Source organism: Petromyzon marinus, chromosome 14 (genome assembly GCF_048934315.1).
Source record: "Petromyzon marinus isolate PM22_M1 ecotype Great Lakes invasive population chromosome 14, UKy_Petmar_22M1.pri1.0, whole genome shotgun sequence".
Taxonomy (NCBI): Eukaryota; Metazoa; Chordata; class Hyperoartia; order Petromyzontiformes; family Petromyzontidae; genus Petromyzon; species Petromyzon marinus.
This window is the reverse complement of record NC_133680.1, coordinates 5,114,785-5,139,458: the sequence shown is the minus strand read 5'-3', so window position 1 is coordinate 5,139,458 and position 24,674 is coordinate 5,114,785. Positions and strand designations below refer to the sequence as shown.

General features: G+C 44.2%; 1 protein-coding gene and 1 long non-coding RNA gene across 8 annotated transcripts in view; one reads left to right on the top strand and one right to left on the bottom strand.

The window, feature by feature from the left end:
* LOC142924574 (uncharacterized) overlaps window positions 1-23,195 on the top strand; it is a 50,869-nt gene extending 27,674 nt beyond the window's left edge. The window contains exons 1-3 of one of the 2 annotated variants that reach the window (XR_012941688.1): window positions 20,361-20,489; window positions 21,230-21,381; window positions 22,583-23,195. This is a non-coding gene — a long non-coding RNA (uncharacterized LOC142924574). Of the gene's footprint in view, window positions 1-20,360; window positions 20,490-21,229; window positions 21,382-22,582 lie in introns of those variants that run through there. The other variant, XR_012941687.1, reaches the window with a different exon arrangement.
* Window positions 258-17,621, bottom strand: HBP1 (HMG-box transcription factor 1). 6 transcript variants are annotated; one of them, XM_032954275.2, is made up of 11 exons: window positions 17,204-17,621; window positions 13,406-13,625; window positions 11,078-11,429; window positions 10,557-10,671; window positions 10,292-10,412; window positions 9,898-10,025; window positions 9,470-9,632; window positions 8,828-8,972; window positions 4,825-5,061; window positions 3,544-3,685; window positions 258-2,207 (listed from the first exon to the last, which is right to left on the bottom strand). In XM_032954275.2, exons 2-11 carry the CDS (start codon window positions 13,563-13,565, stop codon window positions 2,187-2,189), a joined length of 1,584 nt encoding a protein of 527 aa, XP_032810166.1. In that variant the 5' UTR covers window positions 13,566-13,625; window positions 17,204-17,621; the 3' UTR covers window positions 258-2,186. The 6 variants fall into 6 exon arrangements, with proteins under 6 accessions (XP_032810166.1, XP_032810162.1, XP_032810164.1 ...); XM_032954271.2 differs by lacking the exon at window positions 17,204-17,621 and adding an exon at window positions 16,125-16,227; XM_032954273.2 differs by lacking the exon at window positions 17,204-17,621 and adding an exon at window positions 15,580-15,728.
* Window positions 23,196-24,674: the final 1,479 nt, after the last annotated feature.

Sequence of the window (24,674 nt, the reverse complement as noted above, 5' to 3'; positions counted from 1 at the left end):
AGCAAAAATAGTTTGCTTTAATACACCAATCTAAATTGTTCCCTTTACAAGCCTGCCAATGGCATTTTAACCTTGAAAAATATCGACATCTAATTTTAAAAATACTTCGGGATCTCCAGTGTATACATATCAAGAAGCCAACTAAATTTTACAAAACATCTTCATAGCTCTAAGATATTTTTTCTCACTGCCTCAGGCACCTTTTTAATCCTCTGCCAGTAATGACAGGTGCAAAGATTAAATACTTATAAACGTAGTCTTTTTTTGGCAAAAAGTTTATTCAAAGTGCTAGAAATTCTGTAAAGTAATATATCCCACATAATACAGGGGTCGCACTCGTTTAAACAGAGAAAAAACACTTACAATTTTTGATACAAGGATGTGCATATTTTACACCATCCAGACAAGTGAGCCGATTTCACGTACAGATTGAATTAACTGCTACTGCAATCATTTGTATCTGGAAATCAAGGTTCTGAATTGAACGCCAGTGTCAAAATAAACCGAAGGCCATTACATGCATGCAAAATTATGCTGGGTAAATTAATGAGAAACCGAGTCAAACATGCTAAAATGAAACCTGCATTTGTGCGATCCCTGTACCATAAGCCAGTTTTACTAAAAGATGCTATAAACAAGAAAGATAAAATGCGAAGCAACATCTAATAAACAATTGTCTACAATGTGCAAAGTTTCTCACGACGGGCTGCAACTGGAAGGACAGCCATTGTGGTTTGACAAATTAGTGAAGTCACACAATTCTGAACAGATATATATTGCATAAGTGAAGCTCTGAATCTATAATAGTTTAATGTTTTTTTAAAGTGCAAAGCTCTTTGGCATTTAGACATGCCCACGGTACACTGCAGTCTTAACTACTACCCTTTTCAGAATACGAGTATTGAACAAGGCCTAATGAAGGAAGCCGAGACGAGTTATCATTTGAAGGCTTTTCACCCAATATTTTTAACGACCCCCCTATGCTTTACTGCAGGCATGTTGGCAGGTTAAAGTACAAACTGTAAACCTTTGTTAGATTTGGGGCTGCGATCATGACATTTAACATCCATCGTTACGCGATGGAATCGAAACCAGTGTTGCTTAAATGCCAGAAATCAAGCACGCACTGAACAGCCTTGCTGTCCGATTTAAAAATGTACAAAAATAACAGCTATTCGATGTATTCCTGAAGCATTTTTTTTTAAACGAGGGTTCACATGGATAGTACTGTATGCTAATACTTGTACTGTCATTAAACCTGCCCTATTACACTATCAGAAACAGTAACATTGAGCAATACTGTTCTGCCATCCGTAAATCTTTATCAAACAATGCGAAGATTAGTCAATAGCACCACACTAATATTGTTATATATAGGCACCGCTTAACATCTTAAGGCACATTTAAAATTATATATTTATATATTTTTAGATTACAATTAATTATAGTACTCTATGAAATTTACCTGAAGTAGAATTCTAGTGGTGTACACATGATACACTTTTGGCTCTACCAACGTGTGCTAAGGTAAGTCTGTTTTGAACCTTGGGCACAAACTAGATCTGTTCGTTTTGCAGTCCAAACCTATTCAAAAGAACAACAATTAAATGATCCTGTCCCCAGGTCCATTTCCAAGCATCTTCCAGTCTGCTCTGGCTGTCCGAATCGCTCCAGAACGCTCGGCCACAATGGCTTGGGCAATTGTATTGGCCAGTGGTGATGTGTCCCCGAAAAGGAAATAAAAAAAACACTCTCGTGGCAAACTCCTTTTTTTATGCTGCATGCACGTTTGTTGTACTATAAAATGTATTAGCATTACAGCGGACTATTATGCAAGTTTTCTAACCGATCCGAGTTATTTTGGTTTACTAATTGCGTTGGAGGCTCAGAGGTATACCTGAAAGTGTCAATCAAACTCGAATAGGCAAAACGAACAGACCCTGCTGTCTACGTAAAAAAACCAGACGCCCGTGGCCTGTGCCTCGCGCGCAGACACGCGGCACGTCCGGTCAAACACATACCGTTAAAACAGAAAAATATCTTTAAAATAGGGACTTGTGTGTAAGAAAAACGAGTTGTAACTTTGATTTTTATACTTGCACATTTTTTTAAAAAGCAAAGTATTAGGTGTAATATTTATATATATGGTGTTCCAGTCATCATCGGGGGAATTTGCTTTTTCCTCTTCATCTTTCTTGATGGCTGGTCTGTAATATAAAACATTTTCAAAAGTAACGTTAAAAAAGCATCTGGCAATTATATTGTTCAGTGCATTTTTACACACGTTAAACAATACGACTTGTTCGTAATTCTCACTGCTCGCCTCGTCCATTATTTACCACCACATGGTGCTGCATAACCTTCTTCAAGGTACATGTGGAATAGAGCGTAAAGTGGAGCTGCGTGACCAAACATGGTTAAGGTCAGGTCCAAGCACAAGAGGCTGCCAATATTTGGTGCAGGGCAGAAATACACAGGCGGGTCATAGTTGGAACAGCTGCTATACACGGGAGAATACAACCTCCACTTAACATCATGGGACATGGAGGCTGTCGAACAAATGCTGCGAGTACGTACAATACACTCCTGCAATAAGCATTCACGGTGACCCTAAGGCAACGACACAGTCAGATTTATGTCACTGGAAGAACATATTTTCAGGGAGTTTTCTTTTACAAGTGTAAATTTGACAGTATTTTGTTGCAACGTCATTGTTGTTGTTGGTGTACGGTGCAATTTCAGGAATATTTTGATGTTTTTTTCCTGGATTTTTCTGTTTGCACAGTCACTTTAAGATGTTTTCTTGTTCATGTTTTTGTTTGTTGCGGTTGCACCCGATTCAAGAGCCGAATGGCTCACAGGGCTATACCAAATAAATGAACTAAAATGAACTATGAGTGATGTACACATTTCAGAATGAGCTTTATTGTCTTTTGGCCAGCAAGAGAATGTGGAAATTTAGCATGTAGGGTAGCACGGATGACCAATGCTGTGCAAATGTCAGACAAATGAGCTGGCACTTCTGAAACTATGGTTTCAAATACAACGAAACAGTCAAATCACAATGGCTATAATAGACATTAATTTACAAGCAGGATTTTTTGTGGGGTTTTTCTAACACTTTCCTCCATCGTGTTTGTCTTCAAACATATTTAATTAATGATGTTACCATCAGAGCCATGTGAGACAACGTCTCATGGCACACGATATCGCGAGATGATGCACTTCATGTCATGAGGGAAGGGGGAAAGCACGTGACATGTGACATCATTGGCTCGATCGGCAAGGTTTATCATTAAAGTGCCAGATTGAATTGCTGCCTGGCGTTTTTTGAGGGTTCACATGGATAGTACTGTATGCTAATACTAGTACTGTCATAAACCTGCCCTATTACACTATCAGAAACAGTAACATTGTGACTTTATACTCAAGTTTTGGGTATTTTATAATGGATTATCTGTACATGTTATGACCCCCTACTACAGACAAGACGGAAAGAACTAAGGCATGAATGCATTCCCCATTCACGGGTGCCACACAGACCGAGTTGGTGCGCTTGCGTTTCCAGCAGTCCGGATTGAGGTGCTTCTGCTCATCCGCGAGCGCCTTTGCCTCCAGCTCGTAGACGAGCTTCTCCTCCGGTTTCATCCGCTTCCACCGCTCCCCGAGCATCACGCTGACGGCCCTGTGAACCCGCCAACCGAATCGCACGCAGCATTCCGTATCAACCCCTTTACGGCAACTTTTCCTGCAAAGCGCGTTTTCATAACGCATATTTAATACAATGCGTTGAATGCATTAGGGAACACGTTTTTTTAGAACGCAGAATGCGAATTGGATATAATGCGAATGAGCGAGCGGAACTACGTCACGCGAGAAGGAATAAGCGGTCGTACTGCTGCCATGGTGTAGCATTACACATGGCAGGCATCCTGCTGGATGCTTCTAAATGCTACCCACGCGCCTCAGTCTTTGTTCAGCCTGCGTACGCATCTCACGTGTTATCGCGGACTGTACTTGGTGCAGTGATTTTGACTGTGACTAGTCCCACCTGAAGACGGAAGCTTGCGTTGCCTCCGAAACGTCGTGTTTTGTTTCTTTTATTTTTAATTTGTTTTTTACCTACGTGACTTTACCGAATAGAACCAAAGAGTATGAATACTTGCAGTCACGAAAGCTTCAAATCTAGAATGTACTTTACCGTATATTATATTTACTTTTAACGCGATTTTTCCTTAACGCAGTGTTCTTCAGGAACGCAACTACCGCGTTCTAGAACAGATTATTCATTGCAATTTGAACACACAATAATACAACACACGTTGCCCCTTCCAAAGCTAGGAATAAGACAGACTTAGCTGCACACACATAAATATTGCGCCATTTCCTTTGCCACTGACAGACTACGTGTTGCTGCACAGCCCTTTTACCCATCCACCATTAGATGAGGGCCTCCATGCTGTGGCGGACCACGGAGGTTATTTGAGAACACTTAATGCTGGCCAGCAACGGTTGGTGAGGCGGGGAGCAAAGACGTGGGAGCATTGTACGAGTCAATAGATTTTGCTGTACCGCCCTGCCCTCTACTGCCCACAACATAAACCTGCATCATATAGCAATGCTTTTTTTAGGCACGGTGATAACCCATCCAAAATACTCTTCAGGCTCAACACTGCTCAGCATCCTGGTCATTTGATCATAGGCGCCGACACAATATTACCGGGAGAGCTACTTGTTATAAAATGAACCGGCTCGGTGAAAACAAAAGTCTGGTGTAAACTGTGCATTTTCCCATTAAACCACGTTAATAGCAGCTGCACAAACCTGTTGTCCTTGCCCGGGTACATCTTGGTGTATTCGACGCGGAAGCGTTTGGCGAAGAGCATGAAGGCGTTCATTGGCCGCTTGTTCCGCATCGGCGTGTTCGGCGTCGCTGGCGCCGGGGCCATGGGCCCGGCGGTGCCGGGGCTCAAGCTCTGGCCGCCGAGCGACGCGCAGCGCTGGCGCGCCATGCTGCTCAGCACGTACACCGCCGACGAGTCCATGGGCGTGAAGTCGAAGCTGCGGCGCGGGTTAAGTGCAGAGCGTTAAGACGTCACCTCACCTTCACCACTACATTCGTACGTGACATTCACTGTTAGTTCTCTGCAACGCGAGCCTTCGTCACGACGCTCTATAAATTACGTTACGATAAGAAAAACTTGACAATCTGGCGAGCCACTGCATTAAGGGTAGGGTTGTTCTTTTCATTCTTTGTCACGTTATCAATAATCAATGCACATTTAAAAAATAAAATCACCAGTTTACCAACCCTAAACCCACGATGAGCAGCATGAATTATAAAAAAAGCCCAATGACCAAGAGCTGTATATTTCTATATATTTTTTGCATTCAATGAATTGTCACGTGTCCAATCACTTTCGAAAGTGTCATACCATCTAAACGTTCTACTGTCATGGTTCGATCGTCACTAAAATCGAACTTTGTGTTCGATTATAATTTCCGTGGCTATTGAAATCCACGTTAAATTCCATGAAACGCCGATAGTCGATTAACAACCCTAGTTAAGGGAGGAACATTTAATCGAGATTCAATCGTACAAAGCTACACGTATGCATAAAATATGCACATGTGTAGCTTAACACGTGAGGTACGTACGCACACTTACATAGATATCCTTTGGCTTCTAACACATGCGCTTCCATGCTCTAATGTAAAAAAATGAATATAATGCTCTTTTTAATGCATTTAATTGACAATCTTGCCTAAACTCTGGAGCGATCGAAGCATGAACCGTGGTAAATTGTGGCATGTTTCAAAGCAATTGGCTAAGGATTTTGTTTGCGTCATGAAATCAGATATTTACCAAGCATAGCAATAAGTACGCTATTAATCTTCTTGGAAATTTGTTTTAAAAAAATACAGTTCAGCCCACCACGTGTTCACAAGTGTAATATTAAAAAAGTACATTAGGACATGCAAGTTAAAACATTTCATGCACGTTCAATTTCATGTTCTAACTTTTGAATGCACAACTTGCTAATTCGTTGCAATGTGCATTTAAACATGAAACATCATGCATAGGCATAGATTATGTAATACTTTCCAACATGCGTTTGTCCCAATATATATAATACGCAATATTTTCTATTTCAAACCACACGAGGTGTCACACATAACTTCGCCTTGGCCAGCAAGGATAATTCTTTTAGAGTTTTCTTTGATAAATTTGGCCAGTTCTCTCCGATAAGTCCCCAATAGCAATGCAACTTTATAAACAAATTGTTGTTCATATTGGGTTATCTTTACGAGAGATATTCCTTCACCTCGCTACGGACTGACATTGCTTATGCAATAACATTTCCAAACTTAGTTGGAAAGATATCCAAAATCTTAAATAAACACAAGATCCAGGTCTGATTCAACACATTACATAAAATCCGTGATCTGGTTCCATCTGTAAAAGATGTGATTCCGGACATATAGTACCCTGGCGTCTACAAACTAAGTTGCCTCTGTGATAGTAGTTACATTGGAGAAACCAAACATGTCTCAGACCGCATCTGTGAACACAAAGCAGACCTAAAACACGGTAGGACCAACACCTCGGCCGTGGCAGATCACTCTTATAATTCAGTAGGCTCACATGACATTGACTTCTCCAAGACAGAGGGGTTCTCTGCAAGCCATCTGGCTACCTTGAGAGATTCGTTCATGAGGCTATCCACATATACAGACAATTTCAACCGAGAAGATGGATTCTGGCTTAGCAATCATTGGAAGGATTTGATAAACCATTTCGGGTCTTAATTGATTACTCACGCTTACGGTGGCTTTCAGACCGCATCCATTATTTTCGTCTCCCCCCTCCTTTTCCACACATAGATGGACTCGTCCATCTGAATAACTGCCAAATCGCTCTCCGTGGTGCTAACGTTAAAAAACCGCCACTTTTTAAAAATTTTATTGCTGTGGTTTTCACACCTGATGATGATTGCTTGTGTTGCAGTCAAAACGTCGTGATAATTTTATTGTTGTATATTTTTATTATGTTATTGTTTCCCTTCTACGTGACTTTACCGAAAGAACCAAGAATATGAATCCCTGAAGTCACGAAAGCTTTAAATAAAAATTTAGTTGGAAAGTTTCAAAACGAAAAATCGTGACACTTGCTTGAGCCAATATCACTTACAGTGAGGGAAAAAAGTATTTGATCCCCTGCTGATTTTGTACGTTTGCCCACCGACAAAGAAATGATCAGTCTATAATTTTAATGGTAGGTTTATTTGAACAGTGAGAGACAGAATAACAAAAAAATCCAGAAAAATGCATGTCAAAAAGGTTATAGATTGATTTGCATTTTAATGAGGGAAATAATTATTTGACCCCCTCTCAATCAGAAAGATTTCTGGCTCCCAGGTGTCTTTTATACAGGTAACTAGCTGAGATTAGGAGCACACTCTTAAAGGGAGCGTTCCTAATCTCAGCTTGTTACCTGTATAAAAGACACCTGTCCACAGAAGCAATCAATCAGATTCCAAACTTTCCACCATGGCCAAGACCAAAGAGCTCTCCAAGGATGTCAGGGACAAGATTGTAGACCTACACAAGGCTGGAATGGGCTACAAGACCATTGCCAAGCAGGGTGAGAAGGTGACAACAGTTGGTGCGATTATTCGCAAATGGAAGAAACACAAAAGAACTTTCAATCTCCCTCGGCCTGGGGCTCCATGCAAGATCTCACCTCGTGGAGTTGCAATGATCATGAGAACGGTGGGGAATCAGCCCAGAACTACACGGGAGGATCTTGTCAATTATCTCAAGGCAGCTGGGACCATAGTCACCAAGAAAACAATTGGTAACACTACACTGTGAAGGACTGAAATCCTGCAGCACCCTCAAGGTCCCCCTAATCAAGAAAGCACATATACATGCCCATCTGAAGTTTGCCAATGAACATCTGAATGATTCAGAGGACAACTGGGTGAAAGTGTTGTGGTCAGATGAGACTAAAATGGAGCTCTTTGGCATCAACTCAACTCGCCGTGTTTGGAGGAGGAATGCTGCCTATGACCCCAAGAACACCATCCCCACCGTCAAACATGGAGGTGGAAACATGCTTTGGGGGTGTTTTTCTGCTAAGGGGACAGGACAATTTCACCGCATCAAAGGGACGATGGACGGGGCCATGTACCGTCAAATCTTGGGTGAGAACCTCCTTCCCTCAGCCAGGGCATTGAAAATGGGTTGTGGATGGGTATTCCAGCATGACAATGACCCAAAACACACGGCCAAGGCAACAAAGGAGTGGCTCAAGAAGAAGCACATTAAGGTCCTGGAGTGGCCTAGCCAGTCTCCAGACCTTAATCCCATAGAAAATCTGTAGAGGGAGCTGAAGGTTCGAGTTGCCAAACGTCAGCCTCGAAACCTTAATGACTTGGAGAAGATCTGCAAAGAGGAGTGGGACAAAATCCCTCCTGAGATGTGTGCAAACCTGGTGGCCAACTACAAGAAACGTCTGACCTCTGTGATTGCAAACAAGGGTTTTGCCACCAAGTACTAAGTCATGTTTTGCAGAGGGGTCAAATACTTATTTCCCTCATTAAAATGCAAATCAATTTATAACATTTTTGACATGCGTTTTTTCTGGATTTTGTTGTTGTTATTCTGTCTCTCACTGTTCAAATAAACCTACCATTAAAATTATAGACTGATCATTTCTTTGTCAGTGGGCAAATATACAAAATCAGCAGGGGATCAAATACTTTTTTCCCTCACTGTATCTGAAATCCTACGAAAAAAAAACCTCATTCACATTTCTACAAACCTTTTAAAAGCATCAAACACGCCCGAATCCGCGGAACTTTGAGCCAGAGGGTGGTCAGGAGGCAGGCAGACGTCTCTGACTTCCATGTCGCTGCAGGGTATGCCGTACTTTATTACCGTCAGGCTTGGGTGGAAGGACGCCCATCCTGCCGAGACCAGGTGAACTCCATTAAAGCCAAATCATGGGAACCTTCTTGCCAGTATCAAAGTATGAAAAGTAAGAATAGGTGTAACACTTTCATGTTTGTTTGTTTACATGTTCACCACAAATACGTGTGGCGGACTTGATTACTTGCAAAAGGTGCTTGAACATCTTAACACCTGTTTTATTGCCAGAAAGGGTAAAACCTATTCTTATTTTTCATCCATGAAAGCCATTACCCCAAGCTGTTCCTTGTTAATATTGAATATTGCAAACATTTTTTTTTAAATAGCTTGGAAACGTACTTCATTTTTAAACCACAAACTGCAACCTGCCTAAGTTAATACAAAATATCATTACGTAAAAACCACAGGACCTCTTGAGGTGAGATAACATCACTGTCTGGTTTGCACCAATATCAAATTACCGAAGGCATACAGGATCGTACAATTTCACAGCGTGTTTTAAGAGGGAATATTATGACCCCTAAAAGCCACGCACCTTTCTTCTTTACAAAAAACGGGTGATCCAGGAAGCAGTCTGCAGTGAGTTTGGGTTGATCGTGCTTGCCAGGGTCAAAGGACAACCTCATGAGGGACTGTCCACTGGAAAGAAACTCCTCCCGACTGATGAGTGTCAGACCATCAACCCCATAATTCAAAATCTGCCAAAATATAAGTAAAAACCGACATGAGCTGAAAAGTGTAACATCTTGCATCAATTATCAGCACCATTTTTATTTGCTAAAGTACTCAAAAGTCCATTGTTGTTTTAAACACATACAATTACACACCCATTGAGAAGGCTATTAACGAGATTAAAGCAGTCGAGGAAAAACAATGTCTCTGCTGTATAAACAGCAGCACACAGATTACGTAACAGGGAATGCTCAAAATGAATACTGTTGTGGAGGGAAGCGGTGGTCGTACAAGTTTTGCTCTTCCTGCACGCTGGCAGTGCGGTTTTCCATTGAGACGCCCCGCCTCTTCCTGCCTGGCCACCTCCTCCACACTCTGCCACTCGGCCTTGGGCCCCACGTGGAATATTACCTTCGTTTCTGACAGATGCGCAAGAAAGAATCAATGAAGCGCATGTAAAAAAAACACATCAAAACGGGTCATCAGTTTGAAGCTCCAAAAACGACTTATCAGTAGATTACAATTTTGCTGCACTTGCTTTTGCCACAAAATTTGCTGTCGAGAAAAAGCATAAAAATATGGGTTTTTATAATTGCGCATGTCGACGACCCAAATGGGAGTGGCCAAATGTACGCGGTGTTTAGTGGCAACACAAATGAAATGTAATGTTGTGCCCGTGACTCACCTTTAAGGAAACAGTGCCAAGCGGTGGTAGGCCATGTGTGAGACCATCCCAGCTCATCATCATCCGATATCGAGGAGCGAGGAGAGATTGAGATCAAGCCAGGCTCTGTATCCTCTCCAGACTGAATGGAAAAAAGTACACTCGGTATAACAAGCACCGAGTGCTATATATATAGAAATCAACTGTGTTAAAAGATTGTTATTTTTTGTATTCTATTTTACATGAGCACTCAGATAATTATGCTTATATGTAAGCAATTGAGTACCTGCTCCATTTTTACACAGTGTCGGGCAGGGGTAGATAAATGGTGAAGAGTTAAAGGTGGAGGCCGAGCGTACGAGTGCAAGTTCTGACTGCTCACATGGGAGACAGGCTGGGACCTGGGGAAGGCCAAGACGCACGCACATCACGACATTCGGGATTTAAAATAAAACTTAACAGCTTCATAGACAAAACGTGACATTACATGTATGCAATATGAAATACATTAGACATGTAACGATGCAATTCAGAGATTAAAATTAACACTTATTCTAATGGTACATGCAGTGAATCATGCATATGAGAATTAGATGCAATTTACGCGAATTAAATTATAATTATCTGTACACATTTAGACAGAGCGACCAAAACTGTACAAACATGGAGAATAAAAATACAACAGAACCGTTTATTCTTGAATCGAATAATGGTGACAATGAATCGACGCATTTAAGAAAGGTGTTTAATCATCTAAATATATAGCATGCTACAAATGAACAATTGCTCTATGTTCCGTCACTGCACCTGCACATGGACGTGCTCTGTAGAAGCGGGCTCTGGGGACCGGTGGCTATGTTTGCCAGCTCCGTCAGCCAGTTTGTGCCACTGCCTCCACTTCCGCAGGGCTGTGCCACCGAGTCCGGGCCGTGAACGGCCTTCGCGAGACAGGGCCCGGAAGCGTTGTTCACAAAGCACTCCGTTATCGTGACGGAGGGGTGCATCCCTTGTGACGACGATGACGACGAGCGCGCAATGAAGCAGTGCGCGATCTCTGACGCCGTGGTGACTATTTCACAGTGAGAGACGCCCGAGTCGAGGGGAAACGCTGCAGGCACGGTCCTGCTCTCTCTTGCCTCCTGTAGTTCAGGCAAGTCGTCTTGAGGATACAAAACATCAATAGTTTAGACGTTTAATGACAGGTTTGAAACGTTGTTTCACGGCACTCAAGATTCATTCCATTGCTGCGTAGTTTGCCATGTCCAACGTTTAGCTTTACGTTCTACAAGCTTCTGCAGGAACAGATTGTTAAATACATTATTCAGTTCAGAACTGATTTAGTTCCTAAAGGAACTCCCAGCACATGGAACAAATTGTTGGACATCATAACATGTGGTACAACCCGAAAACCCATTAGAAAGCCATACAGTGCAAGCACAAAACCTAGTCGTATAACATCGTTCAACCAATTTCTTAAGAACTGCTTTTTGTGTTTAGCTTATTATCCTTCCACGTACCTCCCGATTAGCACAATTGGCTACGTACGGTGCGAAAGAAGTTCAACGTACATATACATATGCTATATTTATAGTACATACTGGTCACCTTCTGGTTTACATTATTTAAGTGGATACAGGCTCACCGTAAGGCTTTACTAAAGCAACTGGTATTACGCGCTACTTAAGAATTGCAGAAGCCATTGACGAAATCACCTGGAATGAACCCGATATAGTCAGGTTACAGAACATCAGCAGTAATGAGCTTGAAAAGGTGACCCCCATGCATAACACAGGTGTTGCAGGCTGTTGCTGGGCTAAGTAGTCAGCAAATGGCACTGCAGCAAAATAAATTTTGCAATGTGTCATGCTGCCACGTCTATCCTCCCCATCAATCTGCACTGACAAACAACGTATGGTCCAAATATCCCCCACAACTTGCACAGTGGGGATGCTTCCAGCAGTGGATTGACAAAAGTATTGTACATGTGCAAGAACTGTGAAAAAAGGCACATTCCAGCTGTCCATCTTTATCTCAGCTCCTAGTCAAAGCATTTTTGATGAATTAAAAATTTCCACAATTGCTGCTAATGGTAAATAGGATGTACTTCTATTCGCCCAGTCCATGATACCATGACCTTGCCTTGCATGTCTGGCTGTGAGCCAACACACTTGCCCGAGATTCCCACAACTAACAGTCCTGCCGACTCAACACGTTTCATATCTCTGTGGCGACTGCTGTATACTCAACTACTTTCCAACACATGTGCTCAGTGTTGTGTAACTTGAGATGGCTATGAAAAAAAACCCACTGAACATTGGCTTTTAACACGTACGGCGCCAGAGACGTTCTACATACATACTTCGTGAAAAGAAACTCACTTATTTTTCTTAGCCTGCATTTTTGTTCTGTTGTTAGGACAAAAATGTGAGAGAATTTTTTTTTTATATACGCATGATATAAAAAGTAATTGTGCCCTCTGTATATGCTGTTACTGCATTCCGCGACTAAAGGGAAAAAGCTTTCTCTGAATATATTTGTAGTGTTTGGGTTTCCCAGGTCTGCTTGTCAGATGACCTACTGAACTTGAACCCTAGAGATCAGTGCAAACATCCCCTGCATATGGCTGCCACATGTCTGACTTAAGATTATACAATCAGGACTATCAGGAGCCGCGCTCTTTTTGTTTAGGAGTAAAGTATAAGCAGACTTAGTCTTGCAACAATCCATAGGTTATGACGAAGCATTAACAAATTGGAAATTAACGTGCAATGTCAAGTTTTAAAACCCAAGTGCACTATTCGGTGCATGCGTTGTAGTTTAGAATGGATGTTAAGCGAGTCGGCTGTGTTGTGTGTCCCTTAAAAGGGCCTCAAGGCACGTCACAGCAACTGTGGTGAGTGTTCAGCACACTTTCATTGGGGAAAAACTGGACTTTGTTTTCGATAAGTCCATTTGCATTGATCCACTGGCCTTCCGTTGGTTTCTGTCTTTCCATTACTGTGTTGACATAGATAATAAAAAGTGTTATTAAAACAAAACCTTTGACAATAAGGGTGGCTCAAAAGTTGATTATAAACTCATCAACTTTCATTGGCTTTTGACTCACAAAGCAAGGGACTCCTAAACAAAACTCACCGTATTCCACTCCAAACTCTTCTGTCCGATGACACTCGACGTTGGGAGAGCAGGGGCTAAGGCACTCATCGCATCGCAACATCTCGTACGAGCTGTCCGAGACCGATTTGCTTCTGGATTTCGTTCCAGATTCTGGGACCACGCGAACTTCTTGTAGCATGTTGGCAGCAGGATTCGTCTTGCTGGATCGCCCGGCCACCGGGCGTTTGAGTCGCAGCGACTGTGTATATAGGGGGGGGGGGGGCAGACGACAGAGTATTTTATGGTTTGCTTGAGGTCAAGCTCAACATAAACAAAAGTCAGCGGTCAGTCTTATCGATCGCACGACACAGCCCGACTGACCACTGTCCAAACGTGACATGTCAGTAAGTCCTGTGACAGTTTTAGTGTCGTGCAAACGAATATCTATACCGCAAGCACGCGAATGGAATTCAACTGTCTGTTCAAGTGTCCCAACGTATTGTGTTACAAAACAAAACCAAGGATGGTTCTCTGTTGAAAATTATAAAGGATTGCGAAATCGCTCTGCTCCAAACAAAATGGACACGTTGCTTGGAAAGTTTCATTGCAATCGATACTGATCGATATTTCTGAAACTTATTTCATTGTTACTTAAGTGTTGTTTTTTGTTCACGTTCATTGTTTTGATATGCGTGCGATTCTTTTTTTTTTTCAAATACTTTAACGTACCGTTGTTGTGAAAAAATATTTTATTCCTGCAATTTACTTGTCATTGTGATGCAGGCCCCCCCCCTTTAAAATATATTCGTTTTGGTAGCAAGTCTCTCAGCTGCTTAAATGTTTTCAAATATTCTATAGTATTGCGCCAAATTGTACTCTAACGCAGTAATAGGCTAGCTACACTATACGGAATGTATGGATTATTTTGCAAACGTAATTACTACGTTAGTGAGCCCCATTATTGCAACATGGCAATGGTCGATTGATCAGAAGATAGAAGCAGCAGTTTTAAAACCCACACATTCTCGCAAGCCTCGGTTGTTACGCGTATAAATAAAAACGCTACGTTAAAACTCCTCGTTTTAAAACTGCTGCGCGAAATGTCAATGAATCAAATATGTTCTCGACATGTCACACGTACCAAAAGAATGTAATTTGTCTTGCAAATCCCAAGCAGTTAGTTATTAAAACCCGTTTAACGGTAAACTGCCACGACAAACAAAACCCCGTCTTCTTTCACAAGTACAACTAAAAACAAGTTACTGTAACCCATCGAGAGCTATAAGCCAGCGTTATGTACAAGTTTTATGAACGAACATTACAGACGTCGGTTTGAATACAAAAACAACGTGGAAATCGTCGCTTTAAAAAAATTACAATGTTTTTTCTTTCATATTGCATATTTTACTGGCGTCTCTGTGAAAAGCCAACATGGTCCCCAACAATGAAAAACGACCCCAACAAAAAAAATATATAATGACATCCCACTCATAGCGACTCACGATGATGACTGCACGTACGACTTTTAAATTAAAAAAAAACCACAACAGTTCCAATTCTACGTCCCAGTGGCTACCGAGACGGTACAAGGGGAACCCAGACGCGAGTCGTCCATTTCAAGTTAACCGCACGTCTTCGTCACCAGCTTCGAGTTTAAAACCCACAAGTGCTGCTTGCTGATGATGATGATGCTGCTGATGATGATGTCCTTTGCCCATCTTAGCACGCACCCCCGTCCTCCTATGCCTGCGATGGACAATTCCGACACATCGATAACACTGACCCCTCCGCTCGCTTTGGTGTGGCGCCGCGTTAAGTTCAAACTTTTAAGGAAGGACAAAACTCCAAACGACAATCGCGAATGACGTGCCCGTCCGCGCGCGCCTGTGTTGTTCTTGTTGTTGTTGTCCTAACGCTTAAACAAAAAGTGAGCGGACAGTTAACGAAGCGGACAGGAGGAGGGCGAGCGAGAGGAGGAGGAGTGGGGGGGGGCGCCCTGCGGCCATTTTAGCCGTCTCCTCCAGAGCCTTTCGTAAACACAACTCGGCAGCAGCAGCAACAAAGAGGCCCAAACCCCACTCGGACACAAGCCTCGAGGGTGTGTGGGGGGGAGGACTCCCCCTTCACCCACCGACGCAGCGGAGGCTCGTCGTCGCGGCCAGCAGCAGCAGCAGCACACGACACGGCCAAGCGCGGTCAACAACACCACGAACCTCACGACGACGGCGGCGGCCGCGCGGCGCGACTCGCCGTCCGAGTTTTAGGGGCAGCGGTGGCAGCAGCGAATCAAAACAAGAAGTCTCGTATCAATGAATGGGGCGAGTGGAGGGGAGGGTGTGTGTGTGTGGGGGGGGTAGGCGAGGGGCGGAGGGGGCGGGAGAAAGGGGGGGGGGGTAACAGAGGCGAGGGGAAGTGGGAGAAAGGAGGGGGGTAAGAGGTTGGGGGGTAGGGGGTGAGGGCAGGGGGGTTGGGGAGGAAGAAGGGGAGGGGGAGGAAGAAGGGGAGGGGTTTCGAGAACTCAAAAAAACTTCATTCAAACAAAAACAATTGGCGAGCCCCCGACGCTCGAAGTTGACTCCTCCGGAGTTTTAACTCCACTTTGGAGGTCGCGCGGGGTAAGAAGAAGAAGGAGAAGTGGAAGGGAACTATTCCCGTGCGCGGACCGCCGCCCTTGCGAGCGCTCTCGACCCGCTCAGGTTCGCGAGTGAGGGCGGCTGTAGGCCGCCAACACCGCGAGGAGGAGGAGGTGGAGACTCACCGAGCCGCTCGCCATGGCGCTCGTCACGCCAGCTGACGCAGCAAGCCCCACGGCGGCGTCAGGCACCGCGGCGATTTGCTCGCCCCCCCCCGCCACCACCTCCTATGGCTAGATGTTGACTACCTCGCCTGGTATACAGGAGGTCGTGGGTCCGATCCCGACCCTGACGCCTGCTGCTGCTGTATATTTAGATCATGGGTCCTCCCTGGCCAGTAATCAAAATATACATAATAGGTTTTACCCATTCTGGCAATAAAACAGTTGTGTTAAGATGTTAAAGCACCAAACTGAAACCTTTTTTTTGCAGGGAAACATGTCACTGCATTAAACGCACATACTTGTGGTGAACATGCGGGCAGCCGTTTTAGAAACAAACTTATGTCTTAAAACATAATTTAATGTAAAGATACTGTAGATGGACTGTCGCTTTTACGAAACAATACGAAGCGGTTAAATTTTGATTTAAAGCTTTCGTGACTGCAGTAATTCATATTGTTAGCTCTTTCGGTAAAGTCATATAAAGTGTTTTATATATATTTTGTTTCCCTTCAACGTGACTTTACCGAAAGAGCTAAGAATATGAATACGAAGCGGTTTGACCCTTTCTGGCAATAAAACACAAGTGGTGTTAAGATTTCGATTTAAAGCTTTCGTGACTACAGGGATTCAATAATATGGTGTTAAGATGTTCAGGCACCAAATATAAACATTTCGCAAGTAATCGCGTCTGCATTAACCGCACTCAGTACTTGCGGTGTGCATGCAAACAGACGTGGTCTGATAATATATGTCAGTCTCTGAAACGTATTAGCTTACATCAGCCTTCTTTAAGGCCTCGTTCTCAGCAGTGTCACACCAGAGAACGCTAACAAGGCGACCAGTACAAAGACAATGGCACTGTCAGGGAATTTATAGCTCGGGAGTGAGCAGCTACAATAAAAAAAAACACAAAGTTTTCCATATTGTCGCTTTTACCTTGGCCCAGCTATCTTGTCTAGGGCGATACACATTAAACGCACACGAAGCGTTTCCCCAACAAGATAGTACCACAACGGATGTAGTCTAATTGTAATGGATACCTTGGTGTTCGGCAGGCTGGAAATGGATTTACAACTGCCCTGTAAATATTAAACACAAATCATGAATCCACTTGGATGAAAGCCTTCCCCTCCAATCGATCGCCATCTCTCCATCGGTCATTGATCGGGGAATTGTTTGACCATACTTCACCACACGGTGGTTCACTGTCGCAATGTTTTAATTACGCCTGCCCAATTCCCAAGGGAACAAGTTATTTGGTTGCAACGGTGCACACCCGAGCACAAATAACAGCAAAAAACACATCAAACGCATTTCGTCAATAACACCGTTGCCGTGACCAAGAATACATATATAACGGGCGACGTTTCGAGAAACGGGCCTTTCTTTCCCAACCAGAGAGCCGAGGACGTGACTCTAAAGCCACCCCTGCCGCGAAACGTAAACAAAGCGGCGTCAATTCGCCGCGGCCCCTTACCTCCCCCTACCCCATGTTAAATCAGGGCGAGCGGCCCGCTCGAATTCCCTACAGCGTATAAGGCGACCGTCTCGCGCCCGATTGGACCGCGCGATGCACGTGGTTCCAAAACCAAAACACGCACGCCGATTGGTCGAGTCGCAGACATTTCACCCAATCGGATCCCGTCGTACGCAACGCGCGCCCGTGCGTGGTAGGAAATGTAAAACGCCGACCGAGCAAAGCGGGCTCTTCCCATTGGCTGGCACGCTGGAGACGCGCGCCGATTGGCTGGACTGGCCCAGCAACATTGCAAGTCCTCTCCTGTGATTGGTTCGAGCGGGGTCCCTTTAATTGGTCGCCGTGCGTGGCCGAGGGCGGATTCCCCTGAATGAATGGACGGGGGAGGGGGGTCAGCCCGAGACAAAGATCCCCCGTGTAGCCTTGACGGGCTAGTGGGGCAAGTGTAGTTAGCGAGCAGCACCTGTGAAGGTACACCTTTGTCTCCCCAGTGGCGACGTTTACTACACCCCCCCCCCGGGTAACTCATTCGAGGCTGAGTCGACCTAGGGGGATGAGGCCCAGGGTACCGGTTCAAGATAATCGTCACATGTGGTGTTGGTCGTGAGCAGGAATGGAACTCGGTTGGCCGGGGTTCGTTGCGCAGAGCGACGCTCACCGCTCCCCCACTGGTTGAGTGGCAGCTGACACACGCACACTGCGCACTCATTGTGTCGTCTCTTCGCAACTCCGTCGCGTCCTCGTCTGCACCCTTGTTTCAGTTTCATTTCATGTATTAGGTATAGCCCTGTGAGCCACGCGGCTCTTGACTCGGGTGCAACAAACAAAAACATGAACAAAGAACATCTTGAAGTGACTACGCACAACGGGAAAATCCAGGAAAAAACCAGCAAAGTCTTCCAGAAAAACCCACCGTAAATGATTGCTGTGTGCAAAAATCACAGTTTCAGTTTTCAGTATCATTTATTAGGATTTATCCTGTGAGCCATTCGGCTCTTGATTTGGGTGCAACCGCAACAAACAATACAATTACAAGATACACCAAAAATTCATTGTACACAAATCTAAACATCACATGCATAAACAATTAGTCCATTCACCACACCTGTCAAGCCCCTTATCAGTGCCCTTACCTTATTTACAGACCAATTCAGACCTCATTTGGTCACCACCCGTGCCCTTATGAATCTCAACGTTCGTCTTACAAAATTCCATCGCAAGGGACAAACACAGACAAAACACTTTTTTGCCCGTATTTGATCGGCTTTAAGCCGTATGGATTTTAAAACAATACGGATAAAGCGTTTGGATTGATAGGTATGGCATTCACTATCACAGTGTCCTATAACCTTCAATATATGGGTATGCTGTCCACACGTAAATACCCCTTCCGTGGGATGTTCCGGCCTTAATAGGTGCTCACTAACTTAACATTTATCTACGTTTGAATGGCACAGTTTTCTCTGATTTTCTGTATTTTGTTTGTTTTTCTTTTGTAATTGTTGTCTGTTGTAACTTGCTGACCCGCCAAATGTTTGTACATCTGTGAAAAAGAGCTTCATGGCTCATCGGATTCTTCCAGTCTGAATAAAGATTCAGAATGTTGGTGCTCGCGCGCACTCTTGCAAATTTGGTTCATCCTGGTAGCTTGAGTTTTTAACCCGTTTAAAATAAACTTGAGACTTGAACTAATATAGTGTCATGTACGGTATTGTTTTAAACAAAGGTTTAATTTATGGCGTGCTGATCTTAGTGGGGCATTTTTTAAACATGTACTATCCTTTGCATTTCAATACTGTTCTTTAGGTAACCGTGTGGTTATATTTACATTTAAAGGTACTACAACCCTGCAATTGCTTACACCACTATTGACGGAAGGACTTCCACGAGAGACAGATCTCCCGAGTGTTTGGTCTACTCTTCCGAGCTGAGCAGGCTTGTTGGAAGACGTTTCGGCGAAATACAATTCTTAAAATGTTGCCATAGTTTCGTCTCATTTCAGCGAGTGCTAAAAATGATGTTATTGAAATTTTAAAGGAAAGTTGCATCAATAATAATTTATACAACTGCTCTTGAACGATACATTTAAAGATACGTGTATTTAAAGAGGTATAACTTAGGTGAAATGGACTGGAATAGATAGAAAAAAGTGACACTTATTCAAGTATTTATAACAACATCGCTGTCTCGTCAAATGTTGCGGTGCCTAAGACGTTGTGGGCAATCAGAGGGCAGTGCAGCAACTTAAATCGGGGGGGTGGAGGGAAGGGGAGGGGAGGGTGGTTGGGCACAAGGGGGGGGGGGCACGTGAGAGAGTGGGGGAGGGGTCTGTGCGGGTGGGAGGGAGATTGGGAAGGCTGCGCGAGGGGGGTGGGGGGGCATCTGGGATGGGGGCACAAGGGGGTGGGCGGGGGGGCACAAGGGGGTGGGCGGGGGGGGGCACAAGGGGGTGGGCGGGGGGGCACAAGGGGGTGGGCGGGGGGGCACAAGGGGGTGGGCGGGGGGGGGGGCACAAGGGGGTGGGCGGAGGGGGGGGCACAAGGGGGTGGGCCGAGGGGGACACGAGGGGGTGGGCTGGGCGATGGGCGGGGTGGGGGGCACAAGGGGGTGGGCGGAGGGGGGTACAAGGGGGCGGGCTGGTGGGGGGGGCAGGGGGGTGGGCAGGGCGGGGGGCACAAGGGGGTTGGCGGGTGGGGGCATCGTTTAACTAAGGGGGCTCTTCCACGAGTGATGCATGCAACCAATTGAGGTATCCTGTGTGACACTGCGTGGTTCATAACACTTGTTGCTCGCTGGGCCTGCCTCCGGATAAACGTGTTTGCTCACGTATCGTGCACGTCGTATGTGTGGTACGTCTCGTTACATTCCACAACGTCTGAGCAAGATATTCGCTTATTGACGTCATATATAGGTGGGCTTTTCACACGTGAGCGCCGTCGAGCCGAGAATGCGTGTGTCTGTTCAATCGCGGTCCGCAGGAAGCAGCCCCCCCCCCCCAAAAAAAAATCGTTTAAGCGGCCAGAAACAATTACCGTAGCGCTATTGAGAACAAATTGAATACGTTTCTGGAAGGAAAAGAAAAAAGAACTTGGGTTTAAAAAAAATGCGACGGTAGGGGAATACCAAAATCGAGCAGTGCGAGGAAATAAGTAGAAGAGTTTATGTTCTAATTGCCTCTGTTACATTAATCATAAATTATACTTTAGCTTAGGGGCCGTCCATAAATGACGTCACGCGATTTTGGACGATTTTTGATCCCCCCCCCCCCCTTGTCACACGGCGTCACAAAAAGTCAGACCCTCTCCTCAAATATGACGTCACAAAGCTCTGCCCCTCTCCCCCCCCAAAAAATATATAAAACATGCTTCAAATCGCTTTAAACTATTGTCATTGTAGTGCGGATTTAATGTGGCGCTGCACTCTGATATTGTAGGAGAAAACATTTATTAAAAAGTCTATTTAATTAAATAGAACGTGTTGTCTATATTTATTTAAAGTTGCGCATTTTGATGTGACGTCACATTTCTCAACCCCCCCCTCCCCTCTTCACACATCGTCACAAATGTCTGACCCCCCCCCCCACCCCCAGGTGCGTGACGTCATTTATGGACGGCCCCTTACTCATGGCTTGGACATCAGTCGCCAGAGCCGTCCCTTGGGTACAGAAAATCGGGGCGATCGCCCCGGGCCTCGCGCTTTGGGCGGGGGGGGGGCCGCACTTCGACGTCACGGTGTCTCAATGTAATACTTCCGTTGTAAATTTTGATTTAAAGCTTTCGTGACTGCAGTAATTCATATTCTTAGTTTTTTCGGTAAAGTCACGTTGAAGAGAAACAACAAAATAACAAAATATATATAAAACAATAAAAATTCTCACGACGTTTCGACCATAATGATGACCGTTTGAGTTATGGTCGAAACGTCGTGAGAATTTTTATTGTTTTATATATATTTTGTTATTTTGTTGTTTCTCTTCAACGTGACTTTACCGAAAAAACTAAGAATACTTCCGTTGTAGTTTGAGGGCGTCGGAGAGCCCACACTGTGGGGTTTGCTCCGGGCCCCACACCCTCCCGCCTAGGGCCGGCGCTGTCAGTCCCAGTCATATGATGAATGAACTATGCTGTTTGCTAAATTTTCTGGCTACACTTTTCAGTAAAACGGGCATTGAAATCTTTAAATTCCCAATCTCCTTTACAGAGTTCACTGTTTTTTTGTGGCTTTCAGTCACACTGTTGACTCGCCCACCCTCGCAGGTGAAGTTCTGGCTTAAGGCCTTCCCTTTTCCCTCTGCCTTTGGGTGAGCGACTAAAAAAAACAATGTTATAAAAATACATCTATCACATGAATCAGAAACTTGGATACTGCGAAATGAAATGAATAAAAATGCTGAAAAGTGTTGCAAAGAAGCATGGATAGCTGTGCCCTTGGCATTGCGGGAACTGATCAATTTTTTTTATTCCAATGAGGTCCTTGGGATCGCCTTCTCAGTACTCCGATGTCAAAGCTCATTTCCTGGGGTGATCTGGCTTTTGCCAGTACAGCTCACACAGATTATGGAACGCGTTGCCTTTGCTAATGAGACAGAGTCGATGGATATATTTAAGTCTGTCTTGAAATATTACCTCTTTAAATTCGCCTTTACCCCCTAGTTATCGGTCGTTTACCCTGATTATATTTACTTCCTGCTTTCCCTACACGCCGCATTGTGGATCTACGGATGAAATGCACCTTACTAATGTAATTTATTATTAATACATCGACTGAAAGGGGCGCGTGGCTTACGGCGCGTGTGTAAGTTCGAGGAATAATTTTCAATGGTAACAAGAGGGGACTTCGCCATTACACGTTGCTCGAAGACCCGGTGGCTGGAGATAATAGAATCACAATGTTTATTTATACTGGGGGAATCCAATGAGCTTATAAATCTCTTTTTTCACAGATGGGCAGGAGGCAACTCGGTGGTAGCCAAAGGAGGGAACGCGTGTGCAGGAGATATGTTATTGCTCCATCGCCATAGCATGACGGATGGTGCGTATGGAAGGTCGTCATCCACAACAGTGGACTGATCATGGCTGTAGATGATTATAGTACAGCATTTACAGATGTTACTATTCGATTAATGGAGGCTCACTTCACATACATCAAGCGGGACATTGTTGATTTGTGTTTGGAATGCCACTACAGTAATACTGTTACATATGCTATCATGTCCAGAAACAACCCTTCAAAAGCTGTGCCAAGAGCAGCTGTCTTTATACGATGTCTGCATTAGCGTTCTTCGCCTGCTAGAGGGCGCTACTCTCCGTTATATTAAATGGCTTACAACACAAGGGAGCATGCCATCGAAACTTGCAGCTAGCCACGTGTTAACGTATTGCTGCTGATATTCGCCACTGCAAGTGTCTGCCCAGTTATCATGAGTAGTTAAATATATATTTTGTTTCCACTAGGAACATGCCAATTCAAAAAGGGTGTAGCAGTTAGTCCTTGCAATGCAACACATTTCTGCAATTCAAAGTCATCATTTGATTAAAGAATAAAACGTGTGATAAGTGTAATGGCTTTTAGTGGTTTGTGGCGTCATGTGAACCCTTTACACAGTAAATTCAAGAGTTGGGAAACTTTTTACACTCGATTCGATACATGTCTCATGAGCTTAATAATTTATACACGCTTATTTATACCCCAACCTTTAATATTAGCAGTCAATGCGACTGCTGCAAGATCCTGCATATACAGTACAACACAGTGATATATTCCCTATTGGTATTGTTTGATGTACACTGTTGGAAATGAAACGTAAATATGGAATCCTGATGGTGGTTGAAGCAGTACTTTCAAAATAACTCAACTCGTTCGTCAAGGCCCTTGCAGAGAGACGAATATTAATGTTCAAGAGGAATGTGGTGCACGTGGAGTATTTGCCTCCAGGACTTTCCCCTCTTAGCAATGCTCAGTTTTTCTAAGATACCGTCTGGTATTTAGATGTCACGGGGATCTACGTACTGGAGATGAATACCCTTCATGGAAGCCATACAATAGCAGACATTATAATGGAAGTTAATTTGTGTTTCTTTGGAAATTAAGGTGGGGAGCATCTTGTGACCATTATTCGACGTTCAAATGTCCAACATTTTACCAACTACAGTAGATGGTGAAAACGTCACTGCAAAGGATGTGCGTTATTAAGTTTGAAAAATGAAACGTAGTATCACTGTAATTAATACTCAATGGGTCAGTTAATTGAAATGAGTATACCATTGTATTTAAAACAGTGTACATTATGTAATTGTTTTATTTTGTATAGGAAGTGATTTAATTTAGGCTGCAATAGTCGTATTTACATGAATGTGCATTGTGGAATACAATATACAGTACTGTAATGTGCATACTCAAGAGGGTAGTGCATACTCAAGAGGGTAGTGAACGCTATTGTACTGTGCTATGCTACAACGTCTATGCTTGCCCAACTTCACCGACTCGCACTGACCAGCGTGGTGAAGTATGGTCAAAATAGCCCTCGCAACACGCACGACGTGAGGAGACCCTAATACAGCTTTGGTTTGACAAAAGGGGCTGTGCTGTACACATATAAAGGCGGATCCCGGTACAGAGCATTGGTATGTATTCCACAGCACAATTCCGTGGTTCGTTTTCCTTTGTGCCATGTCGCTCATTCGCCTCTACTGCTACCTTAGTCTGGAGCTCTCTTCCCGCCCACCACCCGTCTAATGTATCATTATTGTTCATGTAGCTGGTCGGCTGTAGTCACAGCCCTAGCCAGAGGGTATACTGGATGCGGTGTGCCGTGTGCGGACGTGATTTTCCTATCGCTGGTAGATTTTTTTTCGTGTTGCTGGTAGGCGCTACGTTGGCGACATGTTAGCGACCTCGCCTGGTATACAGGAGGTCGGGGGTTCAATCCTGACCCTGACACCTGTATATTTGGCGTTTTTGTAGTGTGTCTCTCCCCGTGGTCGTGTGGATTTTTCTCCGAGTTTTCCATCCACATTTATAATGAATTACCGTCA